The 14,336-nt window shown below is 39.5% G+C and overlaps 1 protein-coding gene across 8 annotated transcripts in view; it reads left to right on the forward strand.

Annotated features, from left to right (window-relative positions):
* The window catches only part of LOC145293826 (potassium voltage-gated channel protein Shaw-like), a 523,690-nt gene that overhangs the window by 112,520 nt on the left and 396,834 nt on the right, over positions 1-14,336 (forward strand). For all 8 annotated transcript variants that reach the window (XM_080140468.1, XM_080140472.1, XM_080140473.1 and 5 more), the window contains exon 2: positions 5,258-6,188. In XM_080140468.1, the coding sequence (XP_079996594.1) occupies positions 5,679-6,188 (510 nt within the window). In that variant the 5' untranslated portion in view covers positions 5,258-5,678. The remainder of the gene's footprint in view (positions 1-5,257; positions 6,189-14,336) is intronic.

The raw sequence follows: 14,336 nt of genomic DNA on the forward strand, positions 1-14,336 counted from the left end.
GGCGGATGCTAGAAAAAGCCAAAACAGCGATACTGAAATGAAGCTAGTGGAGGAGGATCATCCGTCGCTGCCGCAAATTCAGCACAAATGTGAAGGGAGAGTCCCTATATATGTTAACCCCCTCCCTTTATAGAGCTATTAACCTTTCTCCTGGACGTGGGAGGGCTGGTCCGAGGAGGTCAGTTCACAACGCCAGTTGTTAACTGGCAGCATCGGTCAGATATTTGGCATCCTCAGCCACGAGGACTTTAGACCCGTAATAGACGAATACTAGTTAGGGAATAATGGCAACCTTAAACCTTGCTAGTTTAAATGTGAGGGGTATGAGATCTCAAAGCAAGGCTGCTTGCATGCTGAGGGACCTCGTGGCCCTTGAGGGAGATATAGCTGCGATTCAGGAGACCCACTTTGTTGGGCCCGGGGATTGCGATGTGCTGGTGAACAATTTTGACATTTACTCAGCATATGGCAATTCCCATATTCATGGGGTTTCTGTGCTAGTGAGTCGCACCTTAGCTGTGAAGGTTACTGTAGTTCATGCGGACGCTCATGGAAGGCTGGTCGTGGTCGATGTTGCCGTTAAAAGCGGTAAGTTCCAGATTTTGGTTGTTTACGCACCCAATATCGCTGGGGAGAGGGTTTCCTTTTTTCGGCAGGTGGAGGTGTTCTTATCGGCAGGTCCGGAGTGGGTAGTTTTAATTGGAACCTGGAATGCCATCCTGGACCCCAAGATAGATAAGGTCGGGGGGGGGGGGGATAGAGGGTCGGAGAGGTGTTAAGGCAGCCTGTCTGACCTGATGGCCTTGTGCGATCTTGTCAACAGATTCTGTCTGAATCACCCGGGGAGGGAAATGTGGATGTGGCAAAAAAGTGTGGCCTCCTGTTCAAGTACCTACTTGGACAGGATGTTAGTTAAAAGAGGCGAAATAGATTTCTTATCTTGTCCCACGTTCCACTGGCTAGGTCATTCAGACCATAAATTAGTAATGGCTCGTTTGAGAGTAGGTAATACGCTTAGGTTGGCTGGCTACTGGAAGTTGAACGCCTCCTTACTGGAGATGAACGACTTCTGGGAACAGCTGACAATACTAATTCAGTAGGAGTTAGTGGGTGGGTTAAACTAAGGGCTACCATTAGGCTCTTTTGTGTCCAATATAGTCAACACCTCACATTAACTAGGGCACGGACCAAAAGGCACCTAGATGAAAGGCTGGTGGGGATCCCCTAGAGATAGCAGTAGTTAAGGGAGACCTCCAGCGCTTGGCTAGCGAGCATTACGAAGGTCAAGTAGTTAGAGCTAGGTTAAACAGAGTCTCTAATTAAGCCGTGAACATTGACACTGTTGTGCATAGGGCCGCCTTAAGACGTGGCTTGGATGGGTACATTCGGAAGGTGAAAAACCTGGAAGGGCATACCCTCGTATCGACTCAAGAGATTTGTAATGGCTTTCGGCAACATTTGGAAAAGCACTTTGCCCAACTACCCAGACTCCGCGGCCAAGAGTTTGGCAGCTATTTAGCCAGCTCGCCTCGCCTTACTGCGGCCTTAGCAGCTAGCTGTGATGGGATGGTTACAGAGCGTGAGGTCATTACTGCATTGAAGCAGGTTGGCCATAACAAATTTTCAGGGCTTGATGGTCTGCCCTACGAACTGTATTTGAGGCTGTCGCCCATGTTTGTTCCTCTTCTGACGGGTGTGTTTAACCACTGGGCAGGTAACCAAAGGAGTGGTCACACTTCTGAAGGAAAGAGAGTGGCATGGTGAGGAGGACTTAGATGATTATAGGCCCATCACTCTGCTTAACACAGAGTTGAAGATTTTGTCCCATGTTCTTGCAAACCAACTGCAGGTTGTTATCAGCGACTTGGTCGAACTGGATCAGACTTGTTCTGTGAAGGGGAGATCGATTCAAAACAACTTGCACTTGGTGCGCACGATCATAGAGGGGTTAGAAGTCGACACAGGAGCCGTGCTGATCAATTTAGATCAGTCCAAAGCATTCGATAGGGTCGACCATGGTTTCTTGGAATCTGTTATGGACACCGCCGGCTTTGGTCCGGACTTCCGCAAGTGGATTTCCATTCTGTATCGTGATCCTGTGGTAGCGGTACAAGTAAATGGTAGGATGTTGAAGTCCTTTGGGGTCTCTTGGTTGGCATGGCAGGGTCGTCCGCTGTCGCCTCTTTTGTATGTCCTGGCGTTGGATCCCTTCCTTCACAAATTAAGGGACGAGGCAGCTAGACCAGTCCTGCGCAGGGTAGCTCTACCTGGTGGCAAATTCGCCAGGGTGTCCGCGTACGCAGATGATGTCACCATTTTTGTAGGGCGTAGGATCGATATTAAAGCGGTGATGGAGGCGGTCGCTGAGTATGAAAGTGTCACAGGGGCCATAGTCAATCGCAGCAAGTCCGTTGGCCTGCAGTTGGCCGCCTGGACTGGCTAAACTCGCTTCCAGGTAGGTTCGGCTGGACTGATGGCTTGGTAAGGATTCTTGGTGTGTGGTTCAGGCCTGAACTCCAGCTGGACAAAAATTGGTCAGAATACAGACGAAGGTCGAGTCGTCAGTAAGGACTTGGATTTGCAGAGGCTTATCCCTGAAGAGTCGTGCGGAGGCATGTCAAACTTACTTCTTTCTGTTGATCCTTACCACTTGTCAGTACTTCCTCTTCCTGCAGGCCCAACTCCTTTTTAAACTTCTTTGGAAAGGGAGAAAGCCATATGTCTGTAGACAGGTTTGTACACAGAAACTCAGCGAGGGAGGCTTGGGAATGCCTGACTTGTTGTCATAAGTATGCCGAAAGATTGGCATTCCTGAGTCGGACACTGCTTGTGGAATTACACTGGGTACCAGTTATGGAGCAAGCTTTTCCATAACTCATATCCGCCCCTGCCGCTGAAGGTCACAAAAGACCGGTGGGGGAACAGCAGTTCCTCTCTGAATGCCGAGCCGCCCTTAGGGCATTGCCAGGTTCCAGTGACGTTGAATGGCCTAAGTGCTTTGGACCCCAAATGAGGCTCTGCCAGTAGATAATGCCAGGGCCGGGGCCAAACACTAAATAAGCTGTTGTTCTTGGCCTTCAGGCTGGGATCAAAATGCAGTATCTGTTCCAGCAGATACTGCAAGCAAAGACCATGTGGGGGCAATCCCACATATAAGACCTTGGTCAATGTAGGGGAAACCCTTCATACCAAGTGTCACTATCCAGCTCCCCTACTCCCGGGGAGTTAGTACCCATGTCCCCTTCACTCCTCTCATAAAAAATCGGCCGTGTGCCTAATTTGCTCGATGGGGAGCTAATAAATACCCTGTTGTTCTTGGCCTTCGAGCCGAGATCAAAGTGTAGTATCTGTTCTGCCAATGCTGCACTTGAGGTAATTTGTCCCAGTCACTGGAGGGGAAACCCTCTACACTGGGACAATTATTATTTTTGGTCCCAACCAGAGTGCCCCTTTTCCCTTTTTTTCAGGGAGCTGCTTTAACCCCACATAAAAAAAACGACCTCGTGTCACATTTTTGCCTTTTTTTTTTGTTCTTGGCCTTTGGACCAGGATCAAAGTTAAGTTTTTTGTTCATGTTCATTTTTTGCCTGAATAAAAGATTTAATATCTCAAAGTGTAGTATCTGTTCTGACATATACTGCACGCAAACACCATATTTGTGAGCAACCCCACATATAAGTTATTGGGTAATGTAGGGAAAACCCTTCATACCAATTGTCACTATCCAGCTCCCTTACTCCCCGGGAAGCTGGTCCCCATTTACCCTTCACTCTCCACATTAAAAAACGGCCTTGTGCCTAATTTGCTCAGTGGGGAAGCATATACATACACTGTTCTGCTGCACTTAGGATAATTTGTCCCGGTCAATGGAGAGGAAATCCTCTATACTGGAACAATTATTATTTTTGGTCCCAACCATGTGTCCCTTTTGCCTTTTTTTTTGGGGGGGGAGGTTTAACCCCACATTAAAAACGACCTCGTGTCACATTTTCCTTTGGCGGGAAAGCAAATACATACTAATAGAAAAGGGGGTTTTTAATATGAATATCAATACACACACAAAAAAAAACGAATTTATAGGAGCATCTATATATATAGTGCATTTTAGATGTTTGATCACCGAACGAGCAGAAAGGCCCAGCGAATAAAATCAACAGTAGGTTCTTTGATAGGAGAAAGGCGCATTTGAAATAAATGCTTCTGTTTAGACTATAATTAAACCATGATATTTGACTTTTTTATTTCCAACTTTAATTCACCTCATTATGTAAAAACAATTTTATAAATTCCCATAAAACATGGCTGTGTTCGGAATGAATTTTTCTGTTTAGACATGATACTTGACTTTTGCATTTTAAACTTTAATTTAAGCTATTATATAAAACTATATAAAAATAATTTATAAAATCAACAGTAGGTTTCTTTTAGTGCAATGTAGACTATAATGTATTATGGACCAAGTCACTGCGAGGAGGCACACAAAGCTTCCTGCCACTACACTGCGATTGGTCCCTAATAGGATCAGGAGATCAATCGATTTAATCGAAAAATGGTCGATTTCACCGATTTTGGTGACAATAACAGTCTGATAGCATGGAACGTTCGTTGATCTTCATTCAATCCGGGGCAACGGATGAAATTAATAGGAAAATAAAAATACTCGAAGCAATCTTTATTAAAAACTAGAAATCTAAAATTAATATTATTACAAATAAAACCAGTAATAATATTATGTAATGCTTAGCTTAATAAAGTGTATGATGATTCCGGCGTTATTCTTTTGAAATATTTTTTTTTGTTACTTTTTTCTCGCCGCTTGCCGATTACTTACCATTTGTATCTTTGTCCACTGTTCAAGGTTTCCCAGCACGTCTACAGTACGCTTCTAATATCCAATGTGCTGAGTTATTCATCTGACACTAGTGAAATGTAGCTTTGATTTTGACTAATGAATGTTTTATTGATTGGTTCATTTTATTTGCCATCACTTTACACTTAAGAGAGAAAAACACTGTTCTCCATTTTTATTTTTTACTAATTAATGTGTGTTTTGTTGTTAGCATGAACGAAATGAAATTCTTAACGTTCGTCTCACAATTAAATTTGAATTACGATATAAATCGCACAAGAGGAATGAACACCTATTTGAAGAAAAGTTCTTATTGTTTCTTTTCTTTTCTTTTTTTTTTTTTGTTGTTTCTCTCTCTCTGATTTGAAAATACTGATTATTGGTTTCTGTTTTTTTTTTTTTTTTCAGATTTTGTCCGATGGAAGCTGCTGCTTTTTACAATTGGAACTTCTATGGATAAAATTTGAGATATTATTCGAGTTTGAGATTCTGATAAAAGAAGATAGCAAAAGACAATAACACCGTCTGGTAAGATTTGTCCCATTTTGGTAGAAAACAAAACGCGACCATCAAATAAGAACGAATTTGAAACTTGAGAATTTAATGTAACTTTCCAGAACAAATAAAGAAAAAATTCGTGAAATAAAATAAATTCGGAACAATATTTCATAAAAAGGAATTTATATTAATTAATCGTTGAAACATAAAAGGCGAACTTTATAAATTATAAAGAAAAAAGATACAAAATGCTAATTGAATCAATGATAGTTGCTTTTAGGCAGCTGTCCAGCTTTTATTGGTAGGTGTTCGTTTTTTGGAATCTTATAACATGTCGGATTCCGATAACCGTGTCATTTTGAATGTGGGCGGCATTCGCCATGAGACCTACAAAGCTACGCTCAAGAAAATCCCGGCAACGCGTCTCTCGCGTCTAACGGAAGCATTGGCTAACTACGATCCGGTATTAAATGAGTATTTCTTCGACAGACATCCGGGCGTTTTCGCTCAGATCCTCAACTACTACCGCACGGGGAAACTGCATTACCCCACCGATGTATGCGGTCCACTGTTCGAAGAAGAGTTGGAATTTTGGGGTCTTGACTCCAATCAAGTGGAACCCTGCTGCTGGATGACGTACACTCAGCACAGGGACACTCAGGACGTACTCACTATTTTAGATCGACTGGATCTTGACACAGACAAACCGACAGAAGAAGACATAATGAAGAAATTCGGACTGGAGGACAGGTATAAGGCTGGTGATCTTAACTGTTGGCAAAGAGTTCATCCCAAAATTTGGGCTCTCTTTGATGAGCCATATTCTTCGACACCTGCAAAGGTAAGAATTTTTCTTTTTTTCAACTTTTTGTTCTTATTCTTTGTAATTTGTCAAATGGATATCAGCGCAGATTATGAAATCGGCAACATAGAAATCGGACCTGGCCAGATCTATTCTGTATATAAATGCGCAGTGATTACGTTAAGAAAATTATAAAATGTCAATTTCACCAGCTCTCAGGTATATGCGAAATATATACACGTAATTGTTAACAATGTGCATTGCGCTTCGACATGAACAGAAAAGTTAGTGATATGCCGTAAAAACGTGAATTACATGGTTCTCGTCTTCTTTCCAAAAAGTAGTACTTTAAAAGTCTAAAAATAACGGATTCATCTTAATAGTCTTCTTTCAACTATCAATCAAAAGAGGTATGACATTAGAATGTCAATCCAATAAGAAAAAACATACGGCAATGACACCCAATGAAATCCTTACAATATGTGTAAGAGATGGCGAGATTAAACTGTTTTTTTTGTTTTGTTTTTTTGCATAGCGAGGGCTATCTACAAGAAATGTACTCTACAGTTTTTTTCATCTTGACTTATGTTCGTCAAGTTTCTGTTTAAAAGATTTTGTGTCTACTTACATTTAGCGTCGACAACATTCGTTTTATTTCGCTCTTACAGAGGAGGGTTGTTATGACGTAATAATTAGCTTCGTTAAATTTATTACATATCGTCTCCAAATGCCAAATGTAATACTATTATATTTGACTAGTAAAAAGCCCCGACGTTGCCCGGGATTGAACGATGCTCAACAAACGTTTGACACTCCCATATTTTTATTGTCATCGAAATCGCCCATTTTCAATCATTGCATGCTCTAATTGAGAACCAATCGAGGTGCCCCGGGAAGAAGATTTACATGCAGTAGGGACATGCAGTGATTTAGTCTACAATACATTGCAGTCCACATTGCACTGAAGAAAACCTACGCTTGATTTTATAAAATTATTTTCATATATAATAGTTTTAATTAAAGTTTAAAAGCAAAAGACAAGTATTATGCTTCAATTGTGCTTTAAACAGAAACATTCTTTTCGAACGCACTCCTGTCATATCAAACAATCCACTGTTGATTTTATATGTCTGGTCTTTCGGGGTGTGTGGTAATAAAACTTTTGAAATGCAGTTGTGATGTTAGGCTGTGTAAGGTGTTAACTTTGGTCAAAATTACCTGTTCCTTCTTTTATCAGATTATTTCGATTGTCGGTTACAAAGACTTATCGAAAACATGACACAAAACCTATCTAAGAACACTGCCAAGTACATATAGTGCATTTGCGTGAAATTTCATAAAAATCGGCCCAGCCGTTTATTAGTCCATAGAGAATGAACTCACGCACATACAAAGTTCCTTTTAGTAGAGATAGAGATACCTTTGTAACCAATTATTATTATTATTATTATTATTATTATTATTTATTATTATTATTATTATTATTTATTATTATTATTATTATTATTATTACTACTACTACTACTACTACTACTACTACTCACTAGGAGTTTTCACAGAGGTCATCCTCAGAGATTACTCATTGACAACAATCGATTAGATGTCCACCCAGATTTCTAGTACTCTTCACCTCTTTGCAAATGAATTTGCATCCTCACAACAGCTTGTTGGTAACGACCATTGGTTGTCACTGGGTGGCAATAAGCCTTACGAATGCCCCAGTCCTCTTCGCACTCATCCAGTGGAGGTCTGTTTAGTGCTTATTCTTCTCTTACTTTCCACCCTATTCGAACCTTTTCGACTATTTGGTGTGGTGCCTGTTGATGCCAACACTAAAACGTACAATTATATGGTTTCACTTTTTTATTCTATGTGGTGTTTCTCTATATTTTTTCTCTTGCAGTTTCTATATAGTTAATTAGCATTTGTAGCTCATATGTATAAGTTCAAGAGTTTTCCTTAATATTTCAGCCGTTTTCATTATTGTTATTCGTTATATCATCTCAGTCATCCCCCGGATTCCAATATCTCCCATTCTTTTGGCGAAATTTTCCAGTATTGTTCCTAGTACTCCTACTATTATTGATGATAATTTGATTTTCTTTACCTTCTATATCTCTTTTTTTGTGTATTTGATTCGCTTCCTTGACATTCACCCTGTGGCCTATTGGAATGGCCAAATCTACGATCTGGGAGGACTTTTCCTTCTTGTTAACTATTATGATATCCGGTCTTCTTACTTGGATGAGTTTATCTGTCTGTACTTCTATGTTCTATATGATGTGATTTCCGTTTTCAAGGTTTGCTGCTATTTGTCTGGGTGTTCAAGATACAGTCGTTTTGATAATTCTCAGTAGACTAACTTTCCAACTTGATCGTGTCTATTCTTGTATTGTGTTGTGGTTAGTTTGATGCATTCACTTATTATGTGGTTTATTGCTTCGTTTCTTTGTTGTTTTCTTATGTCTTACGATCTTTCCTTTGTCCCATTTTTTTCTCGTTTCATCCCTTGTCTCTTTGTTTTCTGTTTTGTTCATTTCTGCACTACTGCTGTGTTCTGCATTTTGTTTTTTGCAAGTTCTTTTGTGTGTGTGTGCGTGTGTGTGTGTGTGTGTGTGTGTGTGTGTGTGTGTGTGTGTGTGTGTGTGTGTGTGTGTGTGTGTGTGTGTGTGTGTGTGTCATTCACATACTTCTCTATACAAATTACTCCTCTTTCTCCGTCTTTCCTTTTTACATAGAATCGGTCAGCAGCACCCTTTGGTTATAGTGCTTTGTGCATGGTTACACATTTCTTGGTTTCTGGTTAGGATCGCTCACTTCTTTGGTTCAGCTTATAGAAGGGTTCAGAGTATCTTACTAGTGATACTACCAATGTGTTTATACCTTTTATTAAATTGCTACTATAATTTAGTTTCTAGGAATCTTCTTGTTCTTCGATATTTTTTTCTCATTTCAGTTGATTTCATGATGTCTGCTTTCAGAATTCCCAAATATTTGTAGGTTTCATGTTTGCCTGTTTGGGTGGATAGTTCCACACCTTCCATTGCCTCCAGTTTCCTTCTTCTTATAACTAGCAGTGCACACTTTTTCTTTTTGAATTACATTCCGATATCCTGGCTTAGAATTTTGGTTGTGTTTTTAGCGTCCCTTGTGCCTTTTGCAAAAAGTTTCAGGTTGTCCGGATACATGTGGAGGGGGTTCATTCTTTCGTCTGTATTAGTAAATTTGTATCCGGCTTGACATTTTCTTAGTATATCATTAAGATGATTCAATTTGCAAGATACCTTCTCGAGCACTCTCTTATCCATGCAGGAAAAATCCTTTAGTACGCTTTTGATCTATATCATGCCTATTTTCTTTTTTCTACTTTTTACTTCCTTCAGGTTCTTTTTGTCTATGTATAGTAGATCATATGTTCCGTTTTCGGCACCGTACTGTTCCTCGAGAATTAGTCCACGATAATTAAGGGAGTGGCAAATTTATTCTCTCGGTTGTGCTAATAAGATTTTAAACATGGTTGATATTGGTAGATTCCCTTTTCTGTGTCTTTTTATCCACGTTTGCTAATCCATTCTAGCATGTCTGCTTCATGGATACATCTTTTTGGGTTTTGAATTAGCCTTTCATGTAGTTTTGTGAAATTTTTGAACCAGTGGCTTTCCATGTGGTAGGGGAATCTCCAGAGAAGACCCTAAATTGCCTTATATGTGCTTCCTAGTTGTACTTACTCACGCCACTGCATTTATATTTGCCCTCTATCACCCCCACAACAGCGGAATTACTGTCTTTAAGAGTATATCTGAGAAAATTGACCACATCCTGTCTGCTCATCCTTCAGCTAACATTCACGTCTGTGGAGACTTCAATGTTCACCATGTGAAATGGTTGGTCCACTCAAACAAGGCAGATGATAAAGGGAGGTTCTGTCACGATTTTCCATTGCTTATGACCTTACTCAGATTGTTCACGAACCCACTCGCGTGTCCAACACTGATGGTTAGTATGCAAGTCTCCTAGACCTTTTTCTCACAACTTGCCCTGAGCTATGTTCATCCACCCTTCTGTTTTCACTAGGATCTTCTGATCATTCAGTTGTCTCACTTAAGATAAAATGTAATAAGTCCTCAAACGTACCTCTTCATTGTACAGTATATTGATACTCCATGGCTGATTGGGATAGCTTTCATACATTTATATCAAATGTACTTCTGCATTCAATGATTAAAAAAAACGTGTCCTCCATAGTATCAGATCTGACTGAATATTAAATTGTTGGTATAGACAGCTTCATATCCTCCAAAAATTCCAGCAAAAACTCTCCAGAATGTGTTGCTGTCATAGCGTACAGAAATCACTTTTTCTATTGCTTCCAACGTAATAGATGGACGGCTCAATAAAAACTTGTTTACATTGTATTTGAAGGCTACTATGTTGTATTCAATCGGGAAGCAGGCCAGCAGAACAGTGTTCCATAGGCAAGCAGTTCTGGGAAATAAGCTTTGTTTATGGAATCTGCATTTAGATTTAGCACATATGGAGAGTTGTGGAAAAAGTATATAGTGGTTGGAGCTAGTCGAGTGTTTTTTGTGAAAGTTTGGTAAGGGGTACAATAGAGTAGAGTTCAGTCGAGCACTTGCAATGAAAATAACGATAGAGCAGAGACAAGATTGCAATGTCTCTTCTATAGAAAAGAGGTTACATGGAAAACAGAAGGACATCACCTACTAGGATTCAAAGCCGGTTTTGAACTCTGTCAAGGCTGGATAGGGCATACCAAACAACCCTATCCAGATATGGCAAGAGTAGTCCATTTTAGGATGTACCTGGCTCTTATACCTTATACAGATAGAGGATTGCATCTGCAGTGTGATACTTTCTAGAGCGGTAGATTCATCCAACTATTTTTCCAGCATTCTTGGCAACAGATTTGATGTATGTGTTCCATTTTAGGTTGGGAGTGAAATTAAATTCCAGAAGCTTGTCAAGATGAGAGCCATTCATTTCAATTGGGGAGTGATGGGTGTCAAATTAATTATGACGAAAGAAGTCAAGCTTGGTTTTCGATCCATTAAAATTAGCCAGCCACTTTTATCCCCATTGCACCACGTTCTCAAGATCAGAGGAGAGAATCAGAAAGATCTTGTTTATTGCTGGCCTTTGAAGTGCTGTATAGATTGTGGTGCCGTTGCATAAATGTCTACGAATGATCTAAGAATGTGATTTGGGAGATCATTGATGAAGATTAGGAATAGAGTTTGGACGTTAGCGTTAATACTACGAGTTTCTGCTTTCTGCTCTTTAATGCTCTTATAAGCCTCTCAGAGAGAAAGGAATTTAATAATTGAGAAGACATTTCCAACTATACCATAGCTGGCGATCTTGTGAAGTAAACTTTTATGCCATCCTCAATCAAAAACCTTTGATGTGCCAAGAGCTATTGCTCTAGAAATGAAGCCCTTTTTGAGAGATTGTGATATAAGCTGTAGATCTCGCAGAATGGAAACCATATTGCATATTATTGATCAAGTTATTTTTGCTGAGGGTGTTGACTATTTTTTTTTTGTTCATTACAAATTCGAGCAACTTATTCATGATGCATTGGAAACTGATTGGTCTCTACTGACAGAGAAATGATCGATCTCCAGAACTTTTAAATACTGGCCAGACTGATAAAATTTTCCAGGGTGTTGGAGAGCATTTGTCCTTAAGGTAACATATAAACAGCTTTGTAAGTATGGGAACTAGTTTTGAGCATTATGAGTGGAATGCCGTCTGGCCAGTTGCTTTACTGGAATCAAGGTTTTTGATAAGCTTGGGAACATCACATACATACATCTATATGTCGTAGCGTGTGTTTTCACTCGCAGAAGAAAAGTACATCGTTTCACAACAGGGGGTGGGCGGCCCTGATTGCAACGGGTAAAATTTGCTGCAAAGTTCTTGGTAAAAAGTTTGGCTTTTTCAGATGCTAACAAAATTATTTTAGGTTCATTGATGATGGTACAGAGAGAGAACATTCTTCTGTTCAGGAATTTGTTATTCGCTAAAACTAGAGGGAACCAAGCTACTGCTCAGCTACTTTAAGCTTGACGTACTGAGCATACAAATCTTTTGCATTGTTCATTACTTTTTTACAATGATTGCTGGAAGTACTAAAGGTGACTTTCTTTTCACAACATCTATTACGTTGGAAGCAATGAGGTGAACCATGGTTGGCTGTTGAGCTTTTGCTTGTACCATTTTGATTTTATCTGTATTGTTTTAATCATTGTCTTTTGCTTCTTTTTTCTTCTTAAGTTCTTCATATTTCTTGTTTGGCCTTTCTCTTTGAGTCACATTTCAACTTTTCCATCCTTTTCTCTTCGAGTCACATTTCAACTTTCCATACTTTTCTCTTAAAGTAACATTTAAACTTTTCCATCCTTTTCTCTTCGAGTCACATTTCAACTTTTCCATCCTTTTCTCTTTGAGTCACATTTCAACTTTTCCATCCTTTTCTCTTCGAGTCACATTTCAACTTTCGCTCCTTTTCTCTTAAAGTAACATTTAAACTTTTCCATCCTTTTCTCTTCGAGTCACATTTCAACTTTCCATCCTTTTCTCTTAGAGTCACATTTCAACTTTTCCATCCTTTTCTCTTCGAGTCAAATTTAAACTTTCCATCCTTTCCTCTTCCAGTAACATTTCAACTTTCCATCCTGTTCTCTTCGACTCACATTTCAACTTTCCATCCTGTTCTCTTTGAGTCACATTTCAACTTTTCCATCCTTTTCTCTTCGAGTCACATTTCAACTTTTCCCTCCTTTTCTCTTCGAGTCACATTTCAACTTTCCATCCTGTTCTCTTCAAGTAACATTTCAACTTTTCCATCCTTTTCTCTTCGAGTCACATTTCAACTTTCCATCCTGTTCTCTTCAAGTAACATTTAAACTTTTCCATCCTTTTCTCTTCGAGTCACATTTCAACTTCCCATCCTTTTCTCATCGAGTCACATTTCAACTTTTCCATCCTTTTCTCTTCGAGTCACATTTAAACTTTTCCATCCTTTTCTCTTCAATTAACATTTCAACTTTTCCATCCTTTTCTCTTCGAGTCACATTTCAACTTTCCATCCTGTTCTCTTCGAGTCACATTTCAACTTTTCCATCCTTTTCTCTTCGAGTCACATTTCAACTTTTCCATCCTTTTCTCTTCAAGTCACATTTCAACTTTCCATCCTGTTCTCTTTGAGTCACATTTAAACTTTTCCATCCTTTTCTCTTCGAGTCACATTTCAACTTTTCCCTCCTTTTCTCTTCGAGTCACATTTCAACTTTCCATCCTGTTCTCTTCAAGTAACATTTCAACTTTTCCATCCTTTTCTCTTCGAGTCACATTTCAACTTTCCATCCTGTTCTCTTCAAGTAACATTTAAACTTTTCCATCCTTTTCTCTTCGAGTCACATTTCAACTTCCCATCCTTTTCTCATCGAGTCACATTTCAACTTTTCCATCCTTTTCTCTTCGAGTCACATTTCAACTTTCCATCCTGTTCTCTTCAAGTAACATTTAAACTTTTCCATCCTTTTCTCTTCGAGTCACATTTCAACTTCCCATCCTTTTCTCATCGAGTCACATTTCAACTTTTCCATCCTTTTCTCTTCGAGTCACATTTAAACTTTCCATCCTTTTCTCTTCGAGTCACATTTCAACTTTTCCATCCTTTTTTCTTCGAGTCACATTTCAACTTTCCATCCTGTTCTCTTCGAGTAACATTTCAACTTTTCCATCCTTTTCTCTTCGAGTCACATTTCAACTTTTCCATCCTTTTCTCTTCAAGTCACATTTCAACTTTCCATCCTTTTCTCTTCGAGTCACATTTCAACTTTTCCATCCTGTTCTCTTCGAGTCACATTTGAACTTTCCATCCTGTTCTCTTCAAGTAACATTTCAACTTTTCCATCCTTTTCTCTTCAAGTAACATTTCAACTTTTCCATCCTGTTCTCTTCGAGTCACATTTCAACTTTCCATCCTTTTCTCTTCGAGTCACATTTCAACTTTCCATCCTTTTCTCTTCGAGTCACATTTGAACTTTCCATCCTGTTCTCTTCGAGTCACATTTGAACTTTCCATCCTTTTCTCTTCAAGTCACATTTAAACTTTTCCATCCTGTTCTCTTCGAGTCACATTTGAACTTTCCATCCTTT

Source organism: Euprymna scolopes, chromosome 15, assembly GCF_053919585.1.
Source record: "Euprymna scolopes isolate OS-2025 chromosome 15, ASM5391958v1, whole genome shotgun sequence".
NCBI classification, from domain to species: Eukaryota; Metazoa; Mollusca; class Cephalopoda; order Sepiida; family Sepiolidae; genus Euprymna; species Euprymna scolopes.